At 43.8% G+C, this 23,739-nt stretch overlaps 1 protein-coding gene across 6 annotated transcripts in view; it reads left to right on the forward strand.

Annotated features, from left to right (window-relative positions):
• DCDC1 (doublecortin domain containing 1) overlaps positions 1-23,302 on the forward strand; it is a 751,262-nt gene extending 727,960 nt beyond the window's left edge. For all 6 annotated transcript variants that reach the window (XM_068260478.1, XM_068260480.1, XM_068260479.1 and 3 more), the window contains 5 exons: positions 6,922-7,058; positions 12,872-13,036; positions 17,463-17,616; positions 20,240-20,361; positions 22,597-23,302. In XM_068260478.1, the coding sequence (XP_068116579.1) occupies positions 6,922-7,058; positions 12,872-13,036; positions 17,463-17,616; positions 20,240-20,361; positions 22,597-22,650 (632 nt within the window). In that variant the 3' untranslated portion in view covers positions 22,651-23,302. The remainder of the gene's footprint in view (positions 1-6,921; positions 7,059-12,871; positions 13,037-17,462; positions 17,617-20,239; positions 20,362-22,596) is intronic.
• The last annotated feature ends 437 nt before the right edge of the window (positions 23,303-23,739 follow it).

Raw genomic sequence — 23,739 nt, forward strand, 5'->3', positions numbered from 1 at the left:
TTCACTAAGGTGTTATACATTTATTGAACATTTTATCAATAAAACATTTGATAAATATATAACACCTTAGTGAATTCAAAATTAGATTTTACCCATGAGGTAAATTATCAAACGTTTGATAAAGTGTTTGATAAAGCTTAGTGAATTGAGGTCATAGCGTGCATAAAATGTATAATAAAGGTGCAATAATCAAACCAGGATTGAACATTATATAAGTGTACTGGCAGAGCAAGGTGTAGTGCACGAGCAATAGGGATTGATACTTAGCATGGGAGTGAGTGGGGCAAACAAGGGCCAATATCCAGGGTGCATCAACACATGTATCCGATTTCCAGACCAGAATTTCTTTAATCTACCGTATATGAATTATAGGTCTATTGCACCGTAATTTGTTACCAGCTGGTACAAGACTAGCACTTGCCCATCTATTCATTAATTTTATTTGCATTAGATTATTTTATTCTTTTTTTTTATAGAACATGCAGCACTTTTTTGAAACCAGATTTTCATCCAGAGTGGGATCTGCTCAGGAACCACTTAATATATTACCGTACATTTTGTTGTTTGATACTTTCAGCGTGCAATATCATTATTACATTGAATGCATATGCATACATTTAAAATATATTTGCTTGCAACACAGGATCAGCTATAATATGGATTTTTTAAAGTGTTTTTAACCTTGCTGTGTATATATGTATTTGGTTTGTTATATTAAACTTTTTGTACTACTGCTCAATGGTGCTTTCCCATGAACTCATTTTCCCAGTGAGTTACCTTTTCTTGATATTGTCCACAATTCACTAAGATCACGCTAGTGCTAATAAAGCAAGTGAAAACTTATCATCACACATTGATCGGTATTTTACGTGTTAATTTTCTGAAGAAGCTTACCTTGTAGTGATAAGTTTTGAGGGCTATATGTAATTCACTTTTTCTCCTAAGTTTTCTCCTAGGAGATAATTTTTCATATCCTATTTAAAAAACTTTTTAGCACTCTTCAATTGAAAAAGTACCAAAAAGTAGGTGAAAAAGTACTGTCAAAATTATTCTGAGTATTTTCTTGCTTGTTGGTAACTTAAAAGATATTTTATTGATAAGGTGTGAAAATATCACCAACATGAAAACTAGGAGAAAAAGTGAATTTAATAAGGGCCTGATCCAATTCACTTTTTCTCCTAGGTGATATTTTCAGATCTATCAATAAAATGCCATTCCAAGCCACCATCAAGCAAGAAAATACTTAGAATGATTTTGGCAGTACTTTTTCACCTACTCTTTGGTACCTTTCCAATTGCAAAATGTTAAAAAAAAAGTTATTTTAAATAGAAAATGAAAAATTATCTCCTAGGGGAAAACTCATTTAAAGCATATGGGCCTGAGAGTGCTACCTTATAACTTTAGTTATTCATACATGCAGTAGGCAGGGACGGGAGGAGCACATGCAGGCAGGATGTAGCTCCACCTCTCTTGCTGCCTCCTCTGCCAGCATGATTACAGCCTCCCAGCTACTCACTGCTTCCCCCTAGCTACCTCATGATGTGAATAATGATGGCATAGTGGAAGAATTTTGCAGTAATGTCTGTGCAATAAAATTGCATTTTCATTTCAATAGTAAGTGGAGCTACAGTACTCATCATCTAGGAGACAACATCTTGCTCAGCCTAGAAATCTGGCCATCAGTGCCTCCACCCTCTTCGCGTAAAGTACAACCTCCAAAGGAAGGGAGAAATTCTGGCAGTAAATGCCAGGGTCCCTCTCAAATGACTTCATTGTAAAGATGGAAGCCTGGAAATCTGTCCATGCCCCAGCCATGCTCATAATTGTAAGGGAGTCTGGCAGTGTGCGCCACATGCCTCTCCCATAAGGCACATGCAGTGCCCTGGAGGAGGGAGAGCATTGCTGTGGTCATGTGACCACAAGGGCAGAGCATCAGAAAAGATAGGCATAATCTTATGAGATAATGATTTGTATGTGTAGTACAGCTAAGAAATAGAACATCAGTAGCACAGATATGAGTCTCATATTGTTTCCAGTACAGGAAGGCTTGAGAAACTTCAGTTGTTATCTTTGCAAAAGAGCTTCTCTGAGCTCTCTGACCCAACTTGCAACGTGGGTCACTGTTTTCTGGAGCACTTATACATCAAAGAAATAGTCAGGGAAAGATTTACATAAGATTTTTACTGCAGGGAAGTTGGAAGGGTCATTCGCTCTGCTTGTTTTATAGTTTAAAATACAGAGTGTGGCTTGTCATTGCAAATATGACATATTTATGCAATGTTCTAAAAAAAAGCTATATATCTAAAAATACAAATTTTCTTGGCTACTTATGTTTTATTAATTATTCGTAATGACCATACAAATCATTACATCATACTTTTTTTCACTTCAGTATCACTTTAAAAAATAAACGTGCAAAAATATTTTTCTTTAAAACTAAGAACTGGCAGCCAGTCATGTGACCACTTTAGAAGGTCCAGATTTCACCTTCTGACAGCTTTGCTGACAATACAGTGGTGTAGTGAACAACTGATGTTTATACAGCAGTCACCCACTCACGTCCTCATCTCAGCTTGAGGAATAAACAGCACAATGAAAGGAACAGGAGGTCTTGTTTCTCTTTTTACAAATGCTCAATCAATTGAGTTGATATTATTGAACTTTATTTATAAAGCCCTAACATATTACGCAGTACAATAGATAGGGGAGACGGTACAACATGAAACAAAATAACATGAGGACACAGTGCAGTTTCTAGGCTAAAATTTACCCAGGGCGAGGGTGTAAAAATTGCGCCCCCCCCCCGAGCAAGGTATGGGTGCCCGCAGTATAGGTTAGCCAGGTCTAGTTTCACTTAGTATAGGTCCCCCCAGTATAGGTAGCCAAGAATAGGTACCCCAGTATAGGTAGCCAGGCATAGGTGAGCCGGTATAGTTGCCCCCGCTATAGGTTAGCCAGGTAGGTGCCTCCAGTATAGGTAGCCAGTATAGTTGCCCCCAGTATAGGTTAGATAGGCAGGCGCCCCCGGTATAAGTTAGATAGGTAGGTGCCCCAGTACAGGTTAGCTAGGTGGGTGCCTCTAATATAGGTAGCCAGAATAGTTGCCCCCAGCATAGGTTAGATAGGTAGGTGCCCCCAGTATAGGTCATTTAGGTAGGTGTCTCCAATATAGGTAGCCAGTATAGTTGTCACCTGTATAGGCTAGCTAGGTAGGTAGGTGCCCCCAATACAGGTTAGATAAGTGCCCCCAGTATAGGTTAGATAAGTAGCTGCCCCCCCAGTATAGGTTAGATAGGTAGCTGCCCCCCAGTATAGGTTAGATAGGTAGCTGCCCCCAGTATAGGTTAGATAGGTAGGTGCCCCCCAGTATAGGTTAGATTAGGTAGCTGCCCCCCCTTCCAGTATAGGCTAGATTAGACAGGTGCCCCCAGTATAGGTTAGATAGGTAGCTGCCCCCCAGTATAGGTTAGATTAGGTAGGTGCCCCCCAGTATAGGTTAGATAGGTAGCTGCCCCCCCAGTGTAGGTTAGATAGGTAGCTGCCCCCCAGTGTAGGTTAGATTAGGTAGGTGCCCCCCAGTATAGGTTAGATAGGTAGTTGCCCCCCAGTGTAGGTTAGATTAGGTAAGTGCCCCCCAGTATAGGTTAGATTAGGTAGCTGCCCTCCAGCGTAGGTTAGATTAGGTAGGTGCCCCCCAGGATAGGTAGCTGCCCCCCAGTGTTGGTTAGATAGGTAGCTGCCCCCCAGTGTAGGTTAGATTAGGTAGGTGCCCCCCAGTATAGGTTAGATAGGTAGCTGCACCCCAGTGTAGGTTAGATTAGGTAGCCTCCCCCCAGCGTAGGTTAGATTAGGTAGGTGCCCCCCAGGATAGGTTAGATAGGTAGCTGCCCCCCAGCGTAGGTTAGATTAGGTAGGTGCCCCCCAGGATAGGTTAGATAGGTAGCTGCCCCCCAGTGTAGGTTAGATTAGGTAGGTGCCCCTCAGCGTAGATTAGATTAGGTAGGTGCCCCCCAGGATAGGTTAGATAGGTAGCTGCCCCCCAGCGTAGGTTAGATTAGGTAGGTGCCCCCCAGGATAGGTTAGATAGGTAGCTGCCCCCCAGCGTAGGTTAGATTAGGTAGGTGCCCCCCAGGATAGGTTAGATAGGTAGCTGCCCCCCAGCGTAGGTTAGATTAGGTAGGTGCCCCCCAGGATAGGTTAGATAGGTAGCTGCCCCCCAGCGTAGGTTAGATAGGTAGGTGCCCCCCAGGATAGGTTAGATAGGTAGCTGCCCCCCAGCGTAGGTTAGATAGGTAGGTAGGTGCCCCCCAGGATAGGTTAGATAGGTAGCTGCCCCCCAGCGTAGGTTAGATTAGGTAGGTGCCCCCCAGGATAGGTTAGATAGGTAGCTGCCCCCCAGCGTAGGTTAGATTAGGTAGGTGCCCCCCAGGATAGTTTAGATAGGTAGCTGTCCCCATAATGGAGGGGGGAAGCACCGTAGCCGCGGGGAGGGCAACCCGACCTCTCCCGGGCCGCCCTCCGTGCTCCCCCCTCAGATGTATAGTGAGCAGCAGCAGCAGCCAGGGAGGGAGCGCTGTATACAACATACCTCCCTGGCTCCAAGCGCTGCTCTCTCGTCGCCGGTCTTCTCCCATCTGCCTACACGCGTATACATACGCTGCTTCCGGCTAAACAGGAAGCAGCGTGTGTATACGCGTGTATGCAGAGAGGAGAAGACCGGCGGCGAGAGAGCAGCGCTTGGAGCCAGGGAGGTATGTTGTATAAAGCGCTCCCTCCCTGGCTGCTGCTCACTATACATCTGAGGGGGGAGCACGGAGGGCGGCCCGGGAGAGGGAGGGAGAGGTCGGGTTGCCCTCCCCGCGGCTACGGTGCTTCCCCCCTCCATTACAGCGCCCCCCTCCCAACAGCGCCCCGGGCGGTGGCACGCCCCGCACGGGGCTAGAAACGGGCATGTGAGGACATTACAGCGTTAAACACAAAATAGTGATAAGTCAGAATCAATACAGCGGCAGAGAAGAGAACACGATGAAGAGAGCACTACAGGGGTGCAACTAGAAATCACTGCCCCCCCCCCCACCTCCCTGTGAGACTTTGCATGCATTGACCCCCCTCCCCCCCCCCCTTGCTTTCTGAACAGGTAAACTAAGAACCAATGTTATTCAGTTGGCTAGTGCACACTTGAATGTGTTTTCCCCATGCAAATAAAATCAGACCGTAGTAAAGCCCTGCAGGCATTTTCTCTATCAATTGCAATAGCTCCTGTGATAAAACGTGCATGTTTTCACACATACAGACACTCATGGGCCTTGATTCACAAAGCCATGATAAACTTGGCACGGGGGTTAGCACGTGAATGGGAAAGTTAATGTGTCCAAACCTTTACTATTACGCGCGCAAACCTGTACGCGCGCTAACCCGCGTGCTAAGTTTATCACGGCCGTGGTAGCATTTATCATGGCTTTGTGAATCGAGGCCATGGTGTGCAGAAAATGCATACAGAAAGCTGACAGACAAGTTTGCTCCCAGCCTCAGCTTATTACGCTCACTCTGTCCTCCTATGATGGAGCAGAACTGGCTTTGCAGATTCCTCTAGCATCACTACAGCACACAGCACTTGGGGAAGTATAGAAAGGCTGGAGGTAAAGCAGCACTGTACACAAGACCCTTCTGAACACTGAATAGCGGCTGTCTACAAATCTTTGTCTACAAAACTTTGTATGATTCCTTATCAGTGGCTGAGCAGATGCAGTCATTAGAACAATTGTGCAGAGAGTATACATTTTTTTCTCTCTGTGCCCTTAGTTGTCAGTCTTTCAGGACACCGAAAAGAAACTTCTCCCCCCACGGGGCCCCCCTGCAACTTCTGGGCCCCCCTGCAACTACATCCCTTGCAGGGTCTATTGTTACGCCCCTGGGGCCCTGAAAAATAGCTTGCAATCTAAGGGGTGAAAGAGATGAACACATGGGGGGCAAGCCCAAGGGAGGGGGTTAGAGCTATGAAGATGGTGTGTAAGCCTGCTTGAATGAGTTGAAGGTGGGGCAAGCCTGATGGTGGAGGGTGATACACAGAGTAGGAGCTGCTCTGGAGAAGTCTTGGAGACTTGCAAGAGAGCAAGTAATGCATATTTCTATTCCCATTCACCATTTTGGATCAGAAATCTTTGCAATGGCAGACGTTTGTATATAAAGAAAGAACAAGAAGTCTTGAATCAGGATGATAACATTTATTTTCTAGCTTACTGCTTCTAATATAAAGAAAGAAGTAAGAATCAGAAATAATGTTACAAAAATCTTTGCAATGCGTGACCTTAAAGGGAACCTAAACTGAAAGGGATATGGCTGTTTCTTTTTAAACAATACCGGCTGCCTGGCAGTCCTGCTAATCTTATTTAGCTGCAGTAGTGGCTGAATCACATGCCTGAAACAAGCATGCAGCTAATTCAGTCTGACTTCAGTCAGAGCACCTGATCTGCATGCTTGTTGAGGGGATGTGGCTACAAGTATTAGACACACAGGATCAGCAGGAGAGTCAGGCAACTGGTATTATTTCAAAAGGAAAAATAAACATCCTTCTCAGTTTAGGTTCCCTTTGCTATAAGGAATTGCATATGCATTGGCAGCTTCCATGTTACGGACCTTTACACTTTTCTGCAGATATTTGCCATTTCTGCATGCGTTCAAGTAAATCTTAGAAGCAAAATATCTCCTTAAATAGTGTATAACAAATGTATTGAGATTTTTTTTTAAGTGTTCTAGAAGCCCCACCTCCGCTCTGGGATCTTTAAGTTTGCTTTTTCCATGCTTCTTCTCCAAATGCAGGCCAACTTATTTCTATGTGAAATTATGTTTAAAGTGGAACTAAACTTTACCATGATAGTGCTCAACATTAATCACAATTCTCTTGTTCTTCTTTGACTGCAGCAAGACGTGTGAAATCTCTTGCTCCTCCCACTATGATTCCAACCACCAATCCCATCCAACCTGTGTCAGTAGAAGGTGGATGGACTGAAGTAACTAGAGAGGAGCTGAAACTCAAAGAAGAAATCGAGAATGTTGAGGTGAGATGGGATATGTTCTGTTATTAACATAACATTATATGTTGCTAAAATTTCAAATATTTTTAAAGGGACTCCGAGCATTGCAGAAACTATGGAAAGATGCATACCAATTTGAAGCTCTCGTTCTCCTCTTTCCAATGATATATAAACCGCTGCCCTACGCCTTTTAGTTTTCGCTATTTTCGGCCACCGTGATTTTGATCGCGTAAATATCGAAAACTAAAAGGCGTAGGGCGGCGGTTTATGTGTCTTTGGAAAGAGGAGAAAGAGAGCTTCAAAATGGTATGCATCTTTCTATAGTTGCTTGTATTACACAGGATGACTTTTCCCCAAAGTCGGCAGCTCCATTCAGCTGCGGCGGCCACGATTTCGATCGCGAAAATAGCGAAAACTGAAAGGCGTAGGGTGGCGGTTTATATATTGTTGGAAAGAGGAGAAAAAGAGCTTCAAAATGGTATACATCTAGCAGTGCAGAAACTATGGAAAGGAGTCCCTTTAATTACATACAATTTTTCTATAGAACACAAAAGTCACATCTTATAAACCTCATACTGGTACCTACCAAAGATATTTGAAGAAATTATCATTTTTGCCCCAGTATGAGCACATACCCAGGCAGCATGTTATTGCTGTGTGTGGTGGCTGGTCCAGAAAAAAAAGAAATCATTTGAAGTAATGCAGAGGTTTCTTGAGGTCCCGCATGTGCACTGCTGTCAACCAGCATACCACATTGAGGTGGTTTGGGCATTGACATGTGAGGGTGTTTCATAATAAGGTGTGATGCTTACAATCAAGTGCAGTTTTGGAAAAGGATATAACTGTGGTGACAGCACACATAACAACTAGTAAACTACTTAGCTAAATGGTATTATTTTCTGGCTGTATAATGACTCCACCCATTTGAGAACTTTGGGCATGCTGAATCTCCTCACCAACAACAACGAATGCACTGCTATATTTGGTAGTTACTGGGTTTCCCGAAAATAAGGCCTACCCTGTTAGTAATCCCTATTGTGACCTTCTGTATTTTTCCACGTGATCAAAATAAAAGCCCTACCCCAAAAATATGCCCTAGTTTGCCTTCATAGTACGATATATTAGAGTGTTGTTGCTGCTGCTGGCTACTAGAGGGAGCCAGTGGAATGCAGAAAAAAAGCAGCTGGAATGTGCCTGTGCCAGAAACGTGTACTTGTGGAGCAACACCATATTTTTGTACATTTTCCTCTTTTTTCAACCCAAGCCATGTATACATATCCAGAAGCTTCATGAATACTCCTGGGCTATTGTTTTTCACAACTACAATAGACATCTGGTGCACTAAAAGGAAGGGATATGTTTCTTATCCCTATGTGAAGGGTCTGCACTACTGCATGAGAATTTTTTACATGTTGGCTGCCTGGACACTATGACTATGTTTGGATAAATGTTGATTTTTTTTTTTGTTCAAGAATAACGTAGTTTGTTGTTCATGGAAAAATAAGACATCCCCAGAAAGTAAGCCCTAGCACATCTTTTGGAACAAAAGTTAATATATGACCCTGTCCTATTTCAAGGAAACAGGGTAATTAGCATCTCCTTGTTGGAGGAACTATGGACATCTAAGTACTCTTTCCCTTACATACTGGCTTTACCCGGAAGCGCAATCCTATTGGTAGATGAGCAGGATGATCAAGACCTAACAAACCTGGAAATACCTGTGGACCCTTTATATTTTTTATTTTTCTCAAAAACTATTTAGACATTGTCTAAGCAGGGGAAACTCAAAAATATGAAAAAAAAAAAAAGAAAAAAAAATCTACCACGTGGTGGGGGAATTCATTAAACAATCAAATCTGTGAAACAAATGGAACAGCAGGCTGCAGTCAGACTTAGGAAAACTTTACCAAGCTTTGAGAAGGAATGGACATAACATATAATGTCATATGAAGCATAAATGGTAGACATATTTACAAACACAGAACATTTATATCGCGCTTTTCTCCTGGCGGACTCAAAGCACCAGAGCTGCAGCCATTAGGACGTGCTCTATAGGCAGTAGCAGTGTTAGGGAGACTTGCCCTAGGCCTCCTACTGAATAGGTGCTGGCATACTGAACAGGCAGAGCTGAGATTTGAACCCAGGTCGCCTATGTCAGAGGCAGAGCCCATAACCATTACACTATCCAACCAGCCCCATATTACTACTTTTTTTCTTCACTCTTCTATTTTTAGTTCATGCTTTTCTTATCTCTTGTGTACATTTATGTACAGCTACTAGCTAAAACATTTTTTGGGGTGTTTATAATACCTATTAGAGAAGCATTGTGCTTCTGGCTTACTAAAATGTAGATTTGGGACTTCAGTAATGGTATAATGAAGAGATGACCGATCTATTATGACTACCTTAAAACAATATATTTTAGTCACTGTGTGTGTATATTGGAATGCACTGTCGTATGTTCAGAGGTGTATATGGTTCCTATTTCTTTTGCTTTGAAAGGTGGCAATATTTTGAATAAAAGTGGAAGACAGTAATTAGCATGTGTAATGGTACACAGCTCATTAGGAATGTTATTTACAGAAGAGCTTCACCCACCATCATTTCACTATACTGCTGTTAGTTATTAACGCTTGGCTATTAAAGTGGACCTGAATTCTTGCACCGTACAGAAGGAAAACTTAGAGAAATGCACCCTGTATGTATTCAGAGAGCTTATCCTGCCCCCCCCCCCCCCCCCCCATCTGTGACTAATCATAATTGCAATTTGATCTCTCAGCTGTGTAGGCAGGCAGAGCAGGTAATTTGTAAACACAGGATGTTAACCCTATGTCTGCTTCCATGAAAGCAGGAAGTAGACCCACTGCAGATGTATTGCTGAATTTGTCTCATCTGTAACAAAGTCATGTTTTTCTTTAAAGGCTTTTATGCTGCTGCCTATCTCTTAGAGCAGAAGGGAAGTTTTGAGTTCTGGTCCGCTTTTAAGTAGCTGAAATACCAGGTTTTGGACAAACAGCACGTAACTATAGTGTAGCCAAAATGGCTGGGCTGAAACTATCAGCAGATGGACAGTAAACACCTGCTCTTGCCTAATGAGGAACCAAAATTCAGTTTCTGCAGTTATTAGCAAAACAAAGGTGGATGGAGAGCCCAAAGACAGGAAACAAATGGTGGCTATCAGAGTTATTGGTCAGGTTAAATGTCATTTGAAAGGGTTCAAGTTAAGGGTTAAAATAGGGTGACGTTAGTTTTATAAGTTAGAGTAAGACGGTTGAAGTTAGATATTAGGAAGGGGCTAAAATTTAGGGATAGGTTAAAGGGGAACTCCAATGAAAATAATGTAATAATTATGTATAATGCAATCATTATGTATAAATGATTTAGTCAGTGTTTTCCCATTGTAAATTCTTTCCTCCACCTGATTTACATTCTGGCATTTACCACGTGGTGACATTTTTACTGCTGGCAGGTGATGTCAGTGGAAGGAGATGCTGCTTGCTTTTTGGCAGTTGGAAAAAGCTGTAAACAGCTGTTATGTCCCACAATGCAATGAGGTTCACAGACAGAAAACTTTTAGAACCATGGTCCTGACATCACACTGTGGGAGGGGTTTTACCACAATATCAGCCATACAGAGCCACCTGATGATCCGTTTGTGAAAAGGAAAAGATTTCTCATGGGAAAGGGGGTATCAGCTACTGATTGGGATGAAGTTCAATTCTTGGTCACGGTTTCTCTTTAAGGTTGTGCATCAAGTAGGGGGAAATCTGATGAAGGTAGGCTAGGCTTAGGGGTGAAGAAGTAGTTAACATAAATGGGAGCTTGAAGTGAACCTGAACCAAGTAAAATTATTTAAAATAAACACATGATGCACCGGCAAATGATTATTACATAATTACCTTGCCGTCACTTTCTCTTAGAAGCTCACCATTTTCTTCTAACAATGATTCCTTCCAGTTCTGACTAGATCTAGTCAGATTTGTCTTTCCGGAAACTGAAAGCCTTAGGGCCCTATTTCACTATATCAGTTTCTGTCAGTTATAATTGAAAGGAAAACTTATGTGCAAGGTAATGTCCATGATTCCCTATGGCTCAAGTGATATTACTGGTTAAAAGAGTGCTGATACACAAGCTGTTACGGGGTCATCACCATTTTTAAAGGGAGTCTGAAGCCAAAATAAAACAAATCAGATACTTACCTAAGAAGGGGGAAGGCTCTGGATCCAATAGAGCCTTTTCGTTCCTCTCCCCATCACGTTGTTCCTGCGCTGGCTCCGCCGTTAGCAGTCTCCAACCGACCGGTCAGAGACTGCTCTCTTTCGCTGTGGGTGGGCTTCAGAAGTCACAGGCTGGTCCGTACTGTGCAAGCGTGAGCGTACTCTCTACTTTAGATTCAGCAATCAATGTTCTGTACTTGTGTGACTTGACTATATACCCTGTACAGCCCTGCAGGAGATGTCAGCGCTATTATCCACTTAAGCCCACAGGGTTGTAATTTTTTTGCTTCTGAGCAACTTTCACCTCCCATTCACTTGCCAATAACTTTATCACTACTCATCGCAATGAATTGATCTATATCTTGTTTTTTTCCGCCACCAATTAGGCTTTCTTTGGGTGATACATTTTGCTAAGAATTAATTTATTCTAAATCCATTTTAACAGGAATATTAAGAAAGAAATGGAAAAAAATCATTATTTCTCAGTTTTGGCCATTATAGTTTGAATTAATATATGCTACTGTAATTAAAACCCATGTATTTTATTTGCCCATTTATCCTGCTTATTACACCATTTAAATTATGTCCCTATCACAATGTATGGCGCCTATATTTTATTTGGAAATAAAGGTGCATTTTTTCAATTTGCATCCATCACTATTTCCAAGCCCATAATTTAAAAAAATTATATTAATATACTCCTTTGACATGCATATTTAAAAACCCTTAGGTAACTATGTTGTTGTTTTTTTTAATTGTAATTTTTTTTTATTAAAAATTTTATTTGGGTAATTTGTGGTGTGGGAGGTAAACAGCTAATTTTAATTCTATTTAAATGTAAAATAATGTATCACTTTAATAAAAAATAGATGTGGGTGTAGTTTTACTATTTGGCCACAAGATGGCCACAGTCAAAAAGTCCTGGAAGCATGATCATATGCTTCCAGGAAGCATTAGGAGGACAGGAAACATTTTGTAACTCAGAAAAACCGCAGCCTCTGATAAGAAGCTGTCGGTTTTTCTGCGGGGGGCTTTGATTAATGAATGGGATCTATAATCCCATTCATTGATCGCTGGGTTAACGGCTGGTGGCGGGAGCACGCGCAGCCTATCCGGACAAGAATGTTCGTCCAGATAGTCTTAAGTGGATAAATACTAGCTCTTTCTCAACATCAACACATATAGCACTGGCATTTTCCCCAGCAGCTATTCAGCAGTTCTGTCATAAAACGGGCACCAAATGAACAGAAACGGAATGGAAACAGATCTGTTGTAATGGAAATCGGATCAGTTTTCAAGTATCTGTTTACCAGGAAGTGCCAATGTGAACAGGCCCATATTCTGTATTTTGTTTTGGCATTTAGCTGTGTGCTCGGACTTCAGCTTTGTATAAATCAGAGTTCTTCTACAGAAATGACAGTATAGAGAAAGCAGTGAGGATACTCTGTACAGTATTTTTTTGGCGCGCTGGATATATTCCTATGCTCTGTGTTTTCTGCTCTTCTGTGAGCCAAGCAGGAGACTCTTGTAGAGAAAGATTTATTATCCCTATTTTATCCCCTGGTAGTTGCTCTTAATAAAAAACTGATCGCATAAACCCTGTCTGTGCTTGTCTCCTAGATGCACCTGTCTGATATTCAGCCTCCTCGTGTGAAAGTCCGTCCTGCAGTGGCCAACAATGAGAAAACACTTTACACCTTACCCACCATGAAGCGAGTGCTGGCTTACAGGAATGGGGGCAACTCAGAGCAGGCGGTTTATGCCTGGGGCAAGTCTATGGAGGAGGTAAGAGGGAGGCCCTTTGTTACTTTGCCTTTCTGAATGAATTTTTATGTGATAAGTTCGAAACGACAGGACAAGGGATCCCCCTTTGTGTTGTCCTCAGTTTTAAAACAACCAAAAAGAATGAATTGAAATCAAAAGTAATTGTGAACTGAACAATCAGTTGTTTTTTACATGCAATACAATTCAAGCTTATCAAAGATTTTAATATATCCTATTCAGTGCATTGTATTTGATGAAAAAAGGGTAAATACATCAATTGTGCTTCATTTTACAATTTTACTTTGTAGGACACATCAGAGCACGCTGAAAATAAAAAAAATCCACTTACCTGGGGCTTCCTCTAGCCCCTGCCAGCTGTCCTGTGCCCTCCCCCCAGCTCCGCTCACCGCTGGTGGCCCAGGGTCCCCTCTGGTGCAAGGTGCCCACTGGGCCTGCACGAGCGGCTCTCTGAATCGCAGTGACATCATTCAGACTGTACTGCGCAGGTGCAGTAGTTCTATGTCTGTGCAGTATAGTCCGGATGACGTCAGCGTGACCAGTGAGCCATATGCTGGAATGCAGGAGAAGCCGACCCGCATGCTGACCTGGCGAGGTCGGCATCCACCGGAGCTGCGGCGAGGGCACAGGACGGATGTAGGGAGCTGGAGGAAGCCCGAGGTAAGTGTATTTTTTACTTTAAAGGGAACCTAAACTGAGAGGGATATGGATGTTTCCTTTTAAACAATACCAGTTACTCAGAAATAGTATTTTCTTGGAGTCCCACATTTTTATTTTGTGTTTAAAGGATATGAGCCTAATAAAATAAAATGTACTAACCTGGGGCTTCCTCCAGCCCCTAGAAGCCTATGGCCTCAATTCACTAAGCTTTATCAAACACTTTAACAAACATTTGATCATTTACCTCATGGGTAAAATCTAATTTTGAATTCACTAAGGCCCGGTTCACACTTGCGGTTCTCTGCCAAACGGACCGGATGACCTGACCGGATCCGGACCGGATCCGGATCGGAACCGTACGGTTCTGATCCGGATCCGATCCGGATCCGGTCAGGTTGCATCAGGTGTTTATCAGGATGCGATCCGGATCCGTTTGGCAAAAGTTAGTACAAACCAAATAAAATGTTGGGGTCTGGGAGGTCAGCAGAAGGTGGACCTGTGGAATCAGGCCCTCCGCTGTTTAGCACTCACCTCCACCTCCGACATGCTGCCAACATCTCCAGCTCGTTTAAAGTCACTGCTGATCCACTCCAAAATGCTTGCCCATGTGTCCCCATCCAAAATCGCCGCAACAATCCGCATAGGAAGTGGGGTAGAACATCCGGATTTTTAGCCAGTGTGTTGTGCGCTCTCCGGTTCTCATTGCTTTGTATTGGCCGGATGGTGCAGTCCGGCTCCGCCCCGGATACGGCTGCCGGAGGAGCCGGACCAAAAAATAGCGCATGTTGGGTCTTATGCCGGAGTCCGGATCCGGTCCGGACGAAACGGACGCATGTGAACGCACGCATAGGCTTTCATTGCTATGCCGTGCGTCCGTTCCGTCCGTCCCGCATGCGGTCCGGCTCCGGCACGGCGATTCCGGACGGCGCCCGCTAATGTGAACCGGGCCTAAGGTGTTAAATATTTATCAAATGTTTTATCAATAAAACGTTCAACAAATCTAAAACACCTTAGTGAATTCAAAATTAGATTTTACCCATGAGGTAAATTATCAAACGTTTGATAAAGTGTTTGATAAAGCTTAGTGAATTGAGGCTTAAGTGTCCCTCGCCACACTCTCAACCAGTCTACTGGCTGCTGACCTGGCCATGTCGGCGGCTTCTGCATACCGCGTTGCATTTAGCCGGATGCGAATGTATTTAGAAAGCCAATAAAATTCTAGAAAAAACAATTTCAAAACAGAGATCCGCGCAAATTGTAGCAGACAGTGCTGCCAACACTGAAATGATGAGCAATGGGAGTTTACATTGGGGTTTTTGAATTGGAATGTAGAGCCTGGTAATTCCTGCATGTGCCAGCAGATTAAATAGTATTGGATTGTTGATCGTTTAGGTTATTTTAAAGAAACCCTAAAACAAACTACAGTATGTATCAGCTTTTATACTAACCTGGTTCTTCCTTCTAGCTCCCTTAAAGGTCCATACTCACGGGGGACGGGCGTCGCCGCAACCACGTGGCACGCGCGTGTTGCGGCGACAGTTCCCCCGTGTGTATTACGCGCGCGCCCCGAACCGTCGCCCGTCGGAGCTGTCACCAGGCGATTGACATGTTCAATCGCTGGCTACAGCTGTCGCCGCAACCTCGCCGGAACTGTCGCTACTCCCGCGTGTGTACGCGGGATAGCGACAGAAGACCTACGCAAGTGAATGGAGCATCCGGCCGGGGGATGCTCCATTCACAAACAGCTTCCGCCGCGTCTCTGCCTTTCTGGCGAGACGTGTGGACAGCTGTCGCTGGCAGGGAGCTGTCGCTCCCTGTTCACGTGCACACATGCAACGGGGGACAATTGTCCCCCGTGTGTATTTAGCTTAAGGCTGCTTGGTCCCTTGCCGTCTCCCCAAGCCACTCCTGTCCCTCACTAGACAGCCTGGTACTCTGGGCAAGTTGCGCTTCGTTGCACATGCATTGCCCGGCCATGCATGCTCCCCCGTGGTGCTCCGTAGCTGGGAGTGTTCTGCACCTATACAGTAGTTACTGCGCAGGCACAGAGCAGCTGGGGTGCACACTCAGAACCGGGCAGTCCAGTGGGGGACAGGAGCGGCCCGGGGAGACTGCGAGGGACCAAGTGGCCTCAAGGGGGCTGGAGGAAGCCCCAGGTAAGTATAAAACCTAAGACGTAGTTTGCCTCAGATACACTTTAAAGCGGATCCGAGATAAAAAAACTAACTATAACAAGTAACTTGTCTATATATCGTATCTAAAGTTTAGATAGTTTACACAGCAAATCTAGCTGCAAACAGCTTTAATAGAATATGATTATTTATTCCTGTGATACAATGACAGCAGCCCTGTTGTTTGTAAACATTACACAGAGGCAGGCTTATCTGCATCTTGAGCAAAAAAACCTAATCCCCCCTCCTCCTCCCCTCTGCCTCTGAAATCTCTGGCTAGTAACACCTCCTCCACCTCCTGCCCAGACTGAGCTCCCATGAGCCCTTGCTACTGACTGAAAGTGCCTTGGCACTCTGAAAACCTGTGGGCATGGCTTGTTTAGTTTATAGGAAATTAGAGTATTAAAACAAAAACCAAAAAGTATTTGGCTTGAGGAATGCCCTATAAACTATATGTAAGGAACACAATTATGCAATGAGTAAAAGTTCATCTCGGATCCACTTTAACCACTTGCCGACCGCGCACTCATAATGCGCGTCGGCAAAGTGGCAGCTGCAGGACCAGCGACGCAGTTTTGCGTCGCCGGCTGCAGGCTAATTAATCAGGAAGCAGCTGCTCGCGCGAGCGGCTGCTTCCTGTCAATTCACGGCGGGGGGCTCCGTGAATAGCCTGCGGGCCGCCGATCGCGGCTCGCTGGCTAAATGTAAACACAAGCGGAAATAATCCGCTTTGTTTACATTGTACGGCGCTGCTGCGCAGCAGCGCCGTAAGGCAGATTGGCGATCCCCGGCCAATCAGCGGCCCGGGATCGCCGACATGTGACAGGGGACAGCCTGTCACTGGCTGCACAGGACGGATAGCGTCCTGTGCAGCCCAGATTGCCAGGGGGGACAGGGATGAGAGGCAGGGGGGGAATTTCACCGCGGAGGGGGGCTTTGAGGTGCCCCCCCCCGCAACACACAGGCAGGCAGGAGCGATCAGACCCCCCCAGCACATCATCCCCCTAGTGGGGAAAAAAGGGGGGCGATCTGGTCGCTCTGCCTGCACCCTGATCTGTGCTGGGGGCTGCACAGCCCACCCAGCACAGATCAGCTAAAACAGCGCTGGTCCTTAAGGGGGGGTAAAGGGTGGGTCCTCAAGTGGTTAAGCAAGAAGTTTTAAATCAGGATGACACCATTTATAAGTTATTTTGAACACACTTACTGTAAGTATAAGTGCATTAACTCTTTAATTGTAGAATTATTTAAAAACAGAGATATCAGCTACATGTAGTGTAAAACCACAGTGCTATCTGCAATGCCTACTCTGAAATAACATTAATATTTACAGCACTATAAACACAGCAATAGATAAGCATGAGAACGGACTTACCCGGAGGCTGCCTGCACCTCCCTTGGTACAGTGCTGAACTACACACCAGATTTAATACTTCTACTACTAAAAAACTAGCAAAAATATCCAACTGCAACCTATAGAGGTGTACGGCAGGTATTACATGTAAGAGTGCTGCAAATTGAGATACTAAACAAGCCATTTTACTCGATCTTGTGGTTAACAATGTGTGGTTAATGCAGTGTTCTAATATGTTGCACTACAGCTATTGGAGGACTGCACTTTAAAGCTGAACATGCAGCATCAGCCAGCTGCAGTACTGTATACCGGAAATGGTGACCTGGTGACATCTTGGGATGGCATCAACAGAGACATGCTAGTGTGTGCATCTACGGGGGAACCATTCATCACCAAAAAAAGTAAGAGAGCAATTCCGGCTCCTCCTTCAGTTTTGTTCAGGCATGGTTGGTCTTTATTCCTGGTTGTATGAAGTGCTGTACCACACACCATAGAAATCCCGCTGAACTTTATATCGTCAGATATGTGGTCTGCCAATGAATTGGTTGGCATCATTGCAGGCTAGACGTGAGTGTCAGAATTCCAACTTTCCAGTTTCCCAGGAATAAAAACGGTCAGAATTTTTATTTCCATTTTTTGCTTTGATATCAAGAGCAGCAAGATTTAGAATGAAATGCAATCCCCCTAACAGGCAATGGATGCAGGTACCCCTCATTTGTGTTAAAGTGCTTTGCTTTTGCTACCCTGAACCTAGCTACCTAGTAACAAGGGTTACTAGGTTATTAGTTAGTATTCAGTATAACATACTTGCTAGTATTTTTAAACAGAGATAAAATCGGTAAAGTAAAACTGAAGCCAACCTGAAAAAAAAAAAGTTGGATACTGATCTATAGAGAGGGAAGGCCCGATCCTCTCTCCTTGTCCTCGGTCCACCGTTGTCCCCAAGGGAAAGTTTTTTGACCAACTGGTCAAATACACCTTCGGGAGTCCTTGGGAAAACCTCTAGTCATTTTGCTCCCTCAGTCTTTTGAATAGGTAGATCGTAGCCTACATTACTATTATTATTATTACTATTTGTTTTTAAATCCAGAAGTGTTGCAACAGTCAATTGACACTTATTCTAAAACAATTACAGTTTAATAGCATCTGCTATATCATAGCTAAGCTATCATGCTGCATTTGTTATGCTAGTCAGCAGTGCTCATTACAATTCCATACTAATGGTACTAGCAGTTGTATATATTTCATATATTTCAAGTATTTTAAAGAACAAGTGACACCCATGCTAACCTAGACATAAAAACACATATATAAGTAGATAAATACTACTTCTACTTACATAACAGATGTATTGTGCTATCCACGTAATGATTCCTTTGAATTTTATAAAGGAAAAGCAGAAAATCCTATTCTAGGCAGTGGCCATCTTGCCAAGTTAATGCTGACATCATACCCTCCCTGACTCTTGTTTCCCCCCCTCCCTTCTCTTGCTCATTGTGTATTCATTAGCTGCCCTCCTCCCAGAGTCTTCAGACACTGCCACTAAAGTGTATACTAGGAAGTGCACTGTCTATTTTTTTTATTTACACAACCAATCACTGAGTCACCTCAGCCTTGCTTGTAAACACAAGTAATCAGAGGGTGTTTCTGATAAGCAGCTAGATCAGGAAATAAATGGAAGAGGAGGAATATATTATAGATAAAAAGAACTCCCAGCATTCAACTCTTTGGCACTGTTTGGAACTAGGGCCAGTGCTCCTAAAGTATGTGATAACTACAAACCATAACAGCAGAAAAAGTTTTGCAAGTTTTGTGATGCATAGAAATCCCCCAAATGTTGTTTTTTTTTTTTTGGGGGGGGGGGGGGGGGGTTTACTTGTACTGCTTCCTGAAAGTGACCTGTACCCCTGTACCCAGAAATCAGCAGAGAAGAAGCCTTTTCTGGGTCACAGGTGTGTTTGTGTTCTATTGTAGATAGTTTTTAGTACACCTTTGATTTCAATGTATTTAGCTTTCTTGAAAAACCATGAGGTATATGGAGGATGCCATATGTATTTCCTTTTAAACAATACCAGTTGCTTGGCTATCCTGCTGATCTTTCTGGTCAGTAGAGTCTAAATCACACACCTGAAACAAGCAGGCAGCTTATCTTGTCAGATATGTCATAGACACCTGATCTGCATGCTTGTTCAGGGTCTATGCAGAGGCATAGCTAGGGTTTTCAGCACCCAGGGACAAAGTCAGTTTTTGCGCCCCTCTCGTGACAAGGTGTGAAACATAAAGGGGTCCATCATGCTTTTCCAGAAATGTTGGAGTTTTAGAATAATTTCCAGCATATCCAATCTGCATCCTATCAAGAACAGGATCGATTTTCAGACCAGCACTGCACAAATCTCGATCAGGAGCAGATTGGACATTCTGGAAATGATCAATTTGACAGGAAATTGCATAGTGTGTACCGGGCATTAGAAAGTTGGTAGATATGCAGAAATACACGTGATCTACTTTCCTGATGCAAACATGGCAAGTGCTACAGCAGGGAGATAAAATCAAACAAAACTCCAGACGGAGAGCAGGAAGAAGCAGGGGAGAAGATTGGATCCTTCCTTCTTCTTTCACAGACTCTTCAAAGGGGGTGCATCGGGGAAAGTAAAACTTGTAACAGCGGCCCACCGGATGCTGCACCCTGGGACACATGGCCCTCCTTACCCCCCAAAGCTACGCCTCAGGGTCTATGGCTTAAAGTATAAGAGGCAGAAGATCAACAGGAGAGCCAGGTAATGTACATTATTTAAAAGGAAACAAACATGTCAGCCTACATATCCCTTTTACCTCGGGTTCCCTTTAAACGGAAAGCAGGCTGTTTCATTTCCATTTCAACCCTCAGCTTATTTGACACCATAAGAACCACTTCCTGCAGAGCTGTACCTGACCAATAAAATAAAAACCGAACAGTAACAGATTACTATTTCTCTATCTAAGTCGTATTCCTAAAACTAATTTAGAGAACATATTGCCTTTCAGCCAGTAGGGAGATGATAGAAGTTCGAGCCAACTATGCAAGAATCCGGAAGAAGTACGGCCCCAGAGCCACTGATGTCATCATATCAACGCCGAGAAACTTCATGTCACCGTCCTTTAATGAGGTGAGAGGAAATAAAAGCTGTATCAAGTCTCCCCCCTGGAGCTAATCACTCAGTGTGTTTTATTGGTGAATCACGTGAATCCAGCACCAGGGTACGTTAGCGCAGGAAAATACGCCATGCGTGTAATGTTGGCCCTTTTCTATTTGACATATGGTGGTTTTGGCGTGGGCTTCAAGTAATCCGGGCACAAGAGATTTTCTTATACTGGGTGACCCTGTAGCACGAGGGACATGGAGGCTGCCATATGTATTTCTTATTAAACAATGCCAATTGCCGGGCTGTCCTGCAGATCCTGTGCCACAAATCCTTTAAGCCACAAACCCAGTTCAGACATTCTGACTAAAGTTTAACCAAACTAACCTCATCCTTGTTTCAGCTGGGAGAATCAGACACTGCTGGAGCCAGAAAGATTAGCAGGACTGCCAGGGAACTGGCATTGGTTAAAAGGAAGTGAATATATATATAGCTGCCTTCATATCTCACTCACACATGAACCATTATGTGTTTGCCCTTCAGAGTGCTTCAGAAAATTAATCTAGGCCCCTTTTTAGATGTGGTCTGCAGCCCCACCCACCTACCTAACATGAACACCTTTCTACTCAAAAAAGCCAAAAATAGGGAGCAGGCTTCTGATTGTTACATTTGTTTATGACCACCGAGTGCCTGAGAGCATATCTCTACATCTGGACATAGATTAGCTGCAATTTAGCTAGCGTCCCTAAGTAATTCTGAAAAGGAGTCGGAGCGCACACGTGAGTGCATGCTCGCACATGCGTAGTACGGATACGCTCGTCTTCAGAAGTTCTCTGGGATGTAAGTGCTTCCAAAGCCTTTTAAAGAATCCCTAAGGTGCAGACTCTTCACTGGGGGACATCGGTGGACTAAGGGCACGCAGGGGAGTAACACCGCAGCCCCTGCGGGTCGGGTGCCCCCTGGGGGTCGCTTAGGGCCGTTTTGGGGGGCAGGAGGGGTCACAGCATGAGGAGAGAGCATGGCCGCACATCGGCGGGGAGGGACTGTCTGATGCTACTTCTTGTCTTGTTGAAACAGGAAGTAGCGTGAGGCACTTAGAGATCGGACCTCCGCGTTGGATGGAGGTATGTGTTCCTGCCGCCCCCCGCTGCCACTGATGATTGCAGGAGAATTTGAAATGAAGTCGAGTTTTGTCTCACTTCAAGTTATTTAATGCAATTTAAAGGATACTAGAGCCAAAAGGCTCTGGTAAAAAGTGAAGGTGCAGTGGGTAGGTGGGTATAAGCAAATATTTACTGCGCCTCCTGTTACTTGCCCTTCTCCTACAATCAGTGCCGTCATTCTGGGCAACTCCAAACCCAGACATACTGCGCCTCGCATGTGCGGTGTGTCCATTCTTCTCCCCTGTGGCCACACAGAGTGATGTCACAGGACAGGGGCGCGCACGCGCCCCCTGTATCTCCACTCAGCATATGATGCTCACTGCAGTAAAGCGCACAAGCCAGGAGCAGGGGGAGCGAGCACTCTCCTGTCCTGCGACAACACTACACAGCCACAGTGGAGCAGAACGCACATACTGCGCATGTGCGGTGCGGTATGTCAGGGTTTGGAGTCACCCAGAGCAACGGTACTGATTGTAGAAGAATGTCAAGTGACAGATGGGAACGGGAGGTGCGAGAAGTATTTGCTTATACCCCCTACCCACTGCACCGTCACTTTTTACCAGAGCCTTTCAGCTCTGGTATCCTTTAACCAAAAGCTTCAAATTCCGAATAGAGCCCATTAACATTTTTTTACTGCAAATTTATTTTAAACCATCTTCCTTCATTTGATTTTCCAAAGCAGTGAGCGTCTGCCGGAGCCGGCCAGACACTGTGTATATAAACAGAGAAAGCACAGTTAAACGGTATGAGGAATCGCAGTAAATCCTCGGTGCCGTCCAGCAGAATATTGGCGGATCAATTCTCTTTAAACCTTGCTCCGGTGCCATCCTCCGCCAGGGACCACCGGCATTATATACGAGCCGATAACGCAGCTCTGCGGTCAGCCTGAGTAAAGACCTTCTTTTTATAACACTTATAAAATTATATCACACATCCATGAGAACAAAATTAGATTTCATAGCCTGTGCCAGACCCTGAATATAAATTCTGGCTGGAAGCAATGAATTTAAAAATGTTATTACTTAATACATGCACTTTATTAGTTTCTTCAACTAATGTCGCTGACTCTTGACTGAGGCCTCATCTCTCTTTTGTGCAGGGTGAAATTCCTTCCCCGTCTGATGAGCGGGAGTGCAGATCACAGAGGAAATGAATTGACATTTCAGAAGCGTTTGACCTAAATGGATTATACAGTTCCGTGCAATTATGACTGAGAATTCAATAGGATTTTTATTCAGGTTAAACCTTCCCGTGTAAGAATAACAGTCAGGTTAGTGGAGGTAGTCAGCCCGGAGTGAGAGGGGATGATATACAATTATTAGAGCAGCTTCTCAGGTGGATAGTTTATTGTCTGCTGCTGGAAATCCTTCGCTGGTCTAATTTCACAGCAGTGCACAAAGCCCCGCGCTCATGATAATCTCACGCAGCCAATCGCAATCCTGCTTTCCTTTTTCTGGTCTGTATAAAGTAAACTTGCCACTAAAACTCTGCAGCATATAAAGCAGGATAACTTTATACTACAGATAGGCTATAATATCACCAGGCAGTGCCCACATATTTTTACTCATAAATAAGTAATATGCCCATTATGCCATATCTGAAAGTGACTGACCAATCAGCTTCTGCTTTGTGAGATAGGATGTTTCCCATTCCCCCTTAGTGTCTTACGTGGCTACTCAGCTGGTCATGTGACTATTTTTAGTGCAATAGGCGGAACTATAGCCATATGCTGCTATAAGGCTGGGGGGGGGAGGGATGAGGCTAGAGAGTCCAGTTTCTTCATAGTTAGATCCCAAGCCTATATATATATATATATATATATATATATATATATATATATATATATATATATATACCGGTATATGTATGTATATATATATATATATATATATATATATTATTTTTTTTTTCTTTTTTTCTCTTGTCCTCCAGTATCTGACTCTTTACAAAATTGCAAAGTTTTTACAAAACGCTTTACGCATAATTGATTTAAAGTAATAAAGGGCTCTTTTATACTGCGAGTTGCAAGCACAATGTATTTTTTTTTTTTGCAATTACGTTTGCAATTTTTCACAGTGGTATAAAAAGGTGTGTAAAAGGTTTATGTGTCTACTATTGTCTTTTATTGCTTTGAGGCAGTGGTCACACTTGGCTAAATTGCATGCAGAATTGCACATAATGTATTTCTATGTGCCTATCACAATTTCAGGAAGCATCTGCAATTCAGCAATGGGATTTCTGT

Source organism: Hyperolius riggenbachi, chromosome 11 (genome assembly GCF_040937935.1).
Source record: "Hyperolius riggenbachi isolate aHypRig1 chromosome 11, aHypRig1.pri, whole genome shotgun sequence".
NCBI classification, from domain to species: Eukaryota; Metazoa; Chordata; class Amphibia; order Anura; family Hyperoliidae; genus Hyperolius; species Hyperolius riggenbachi.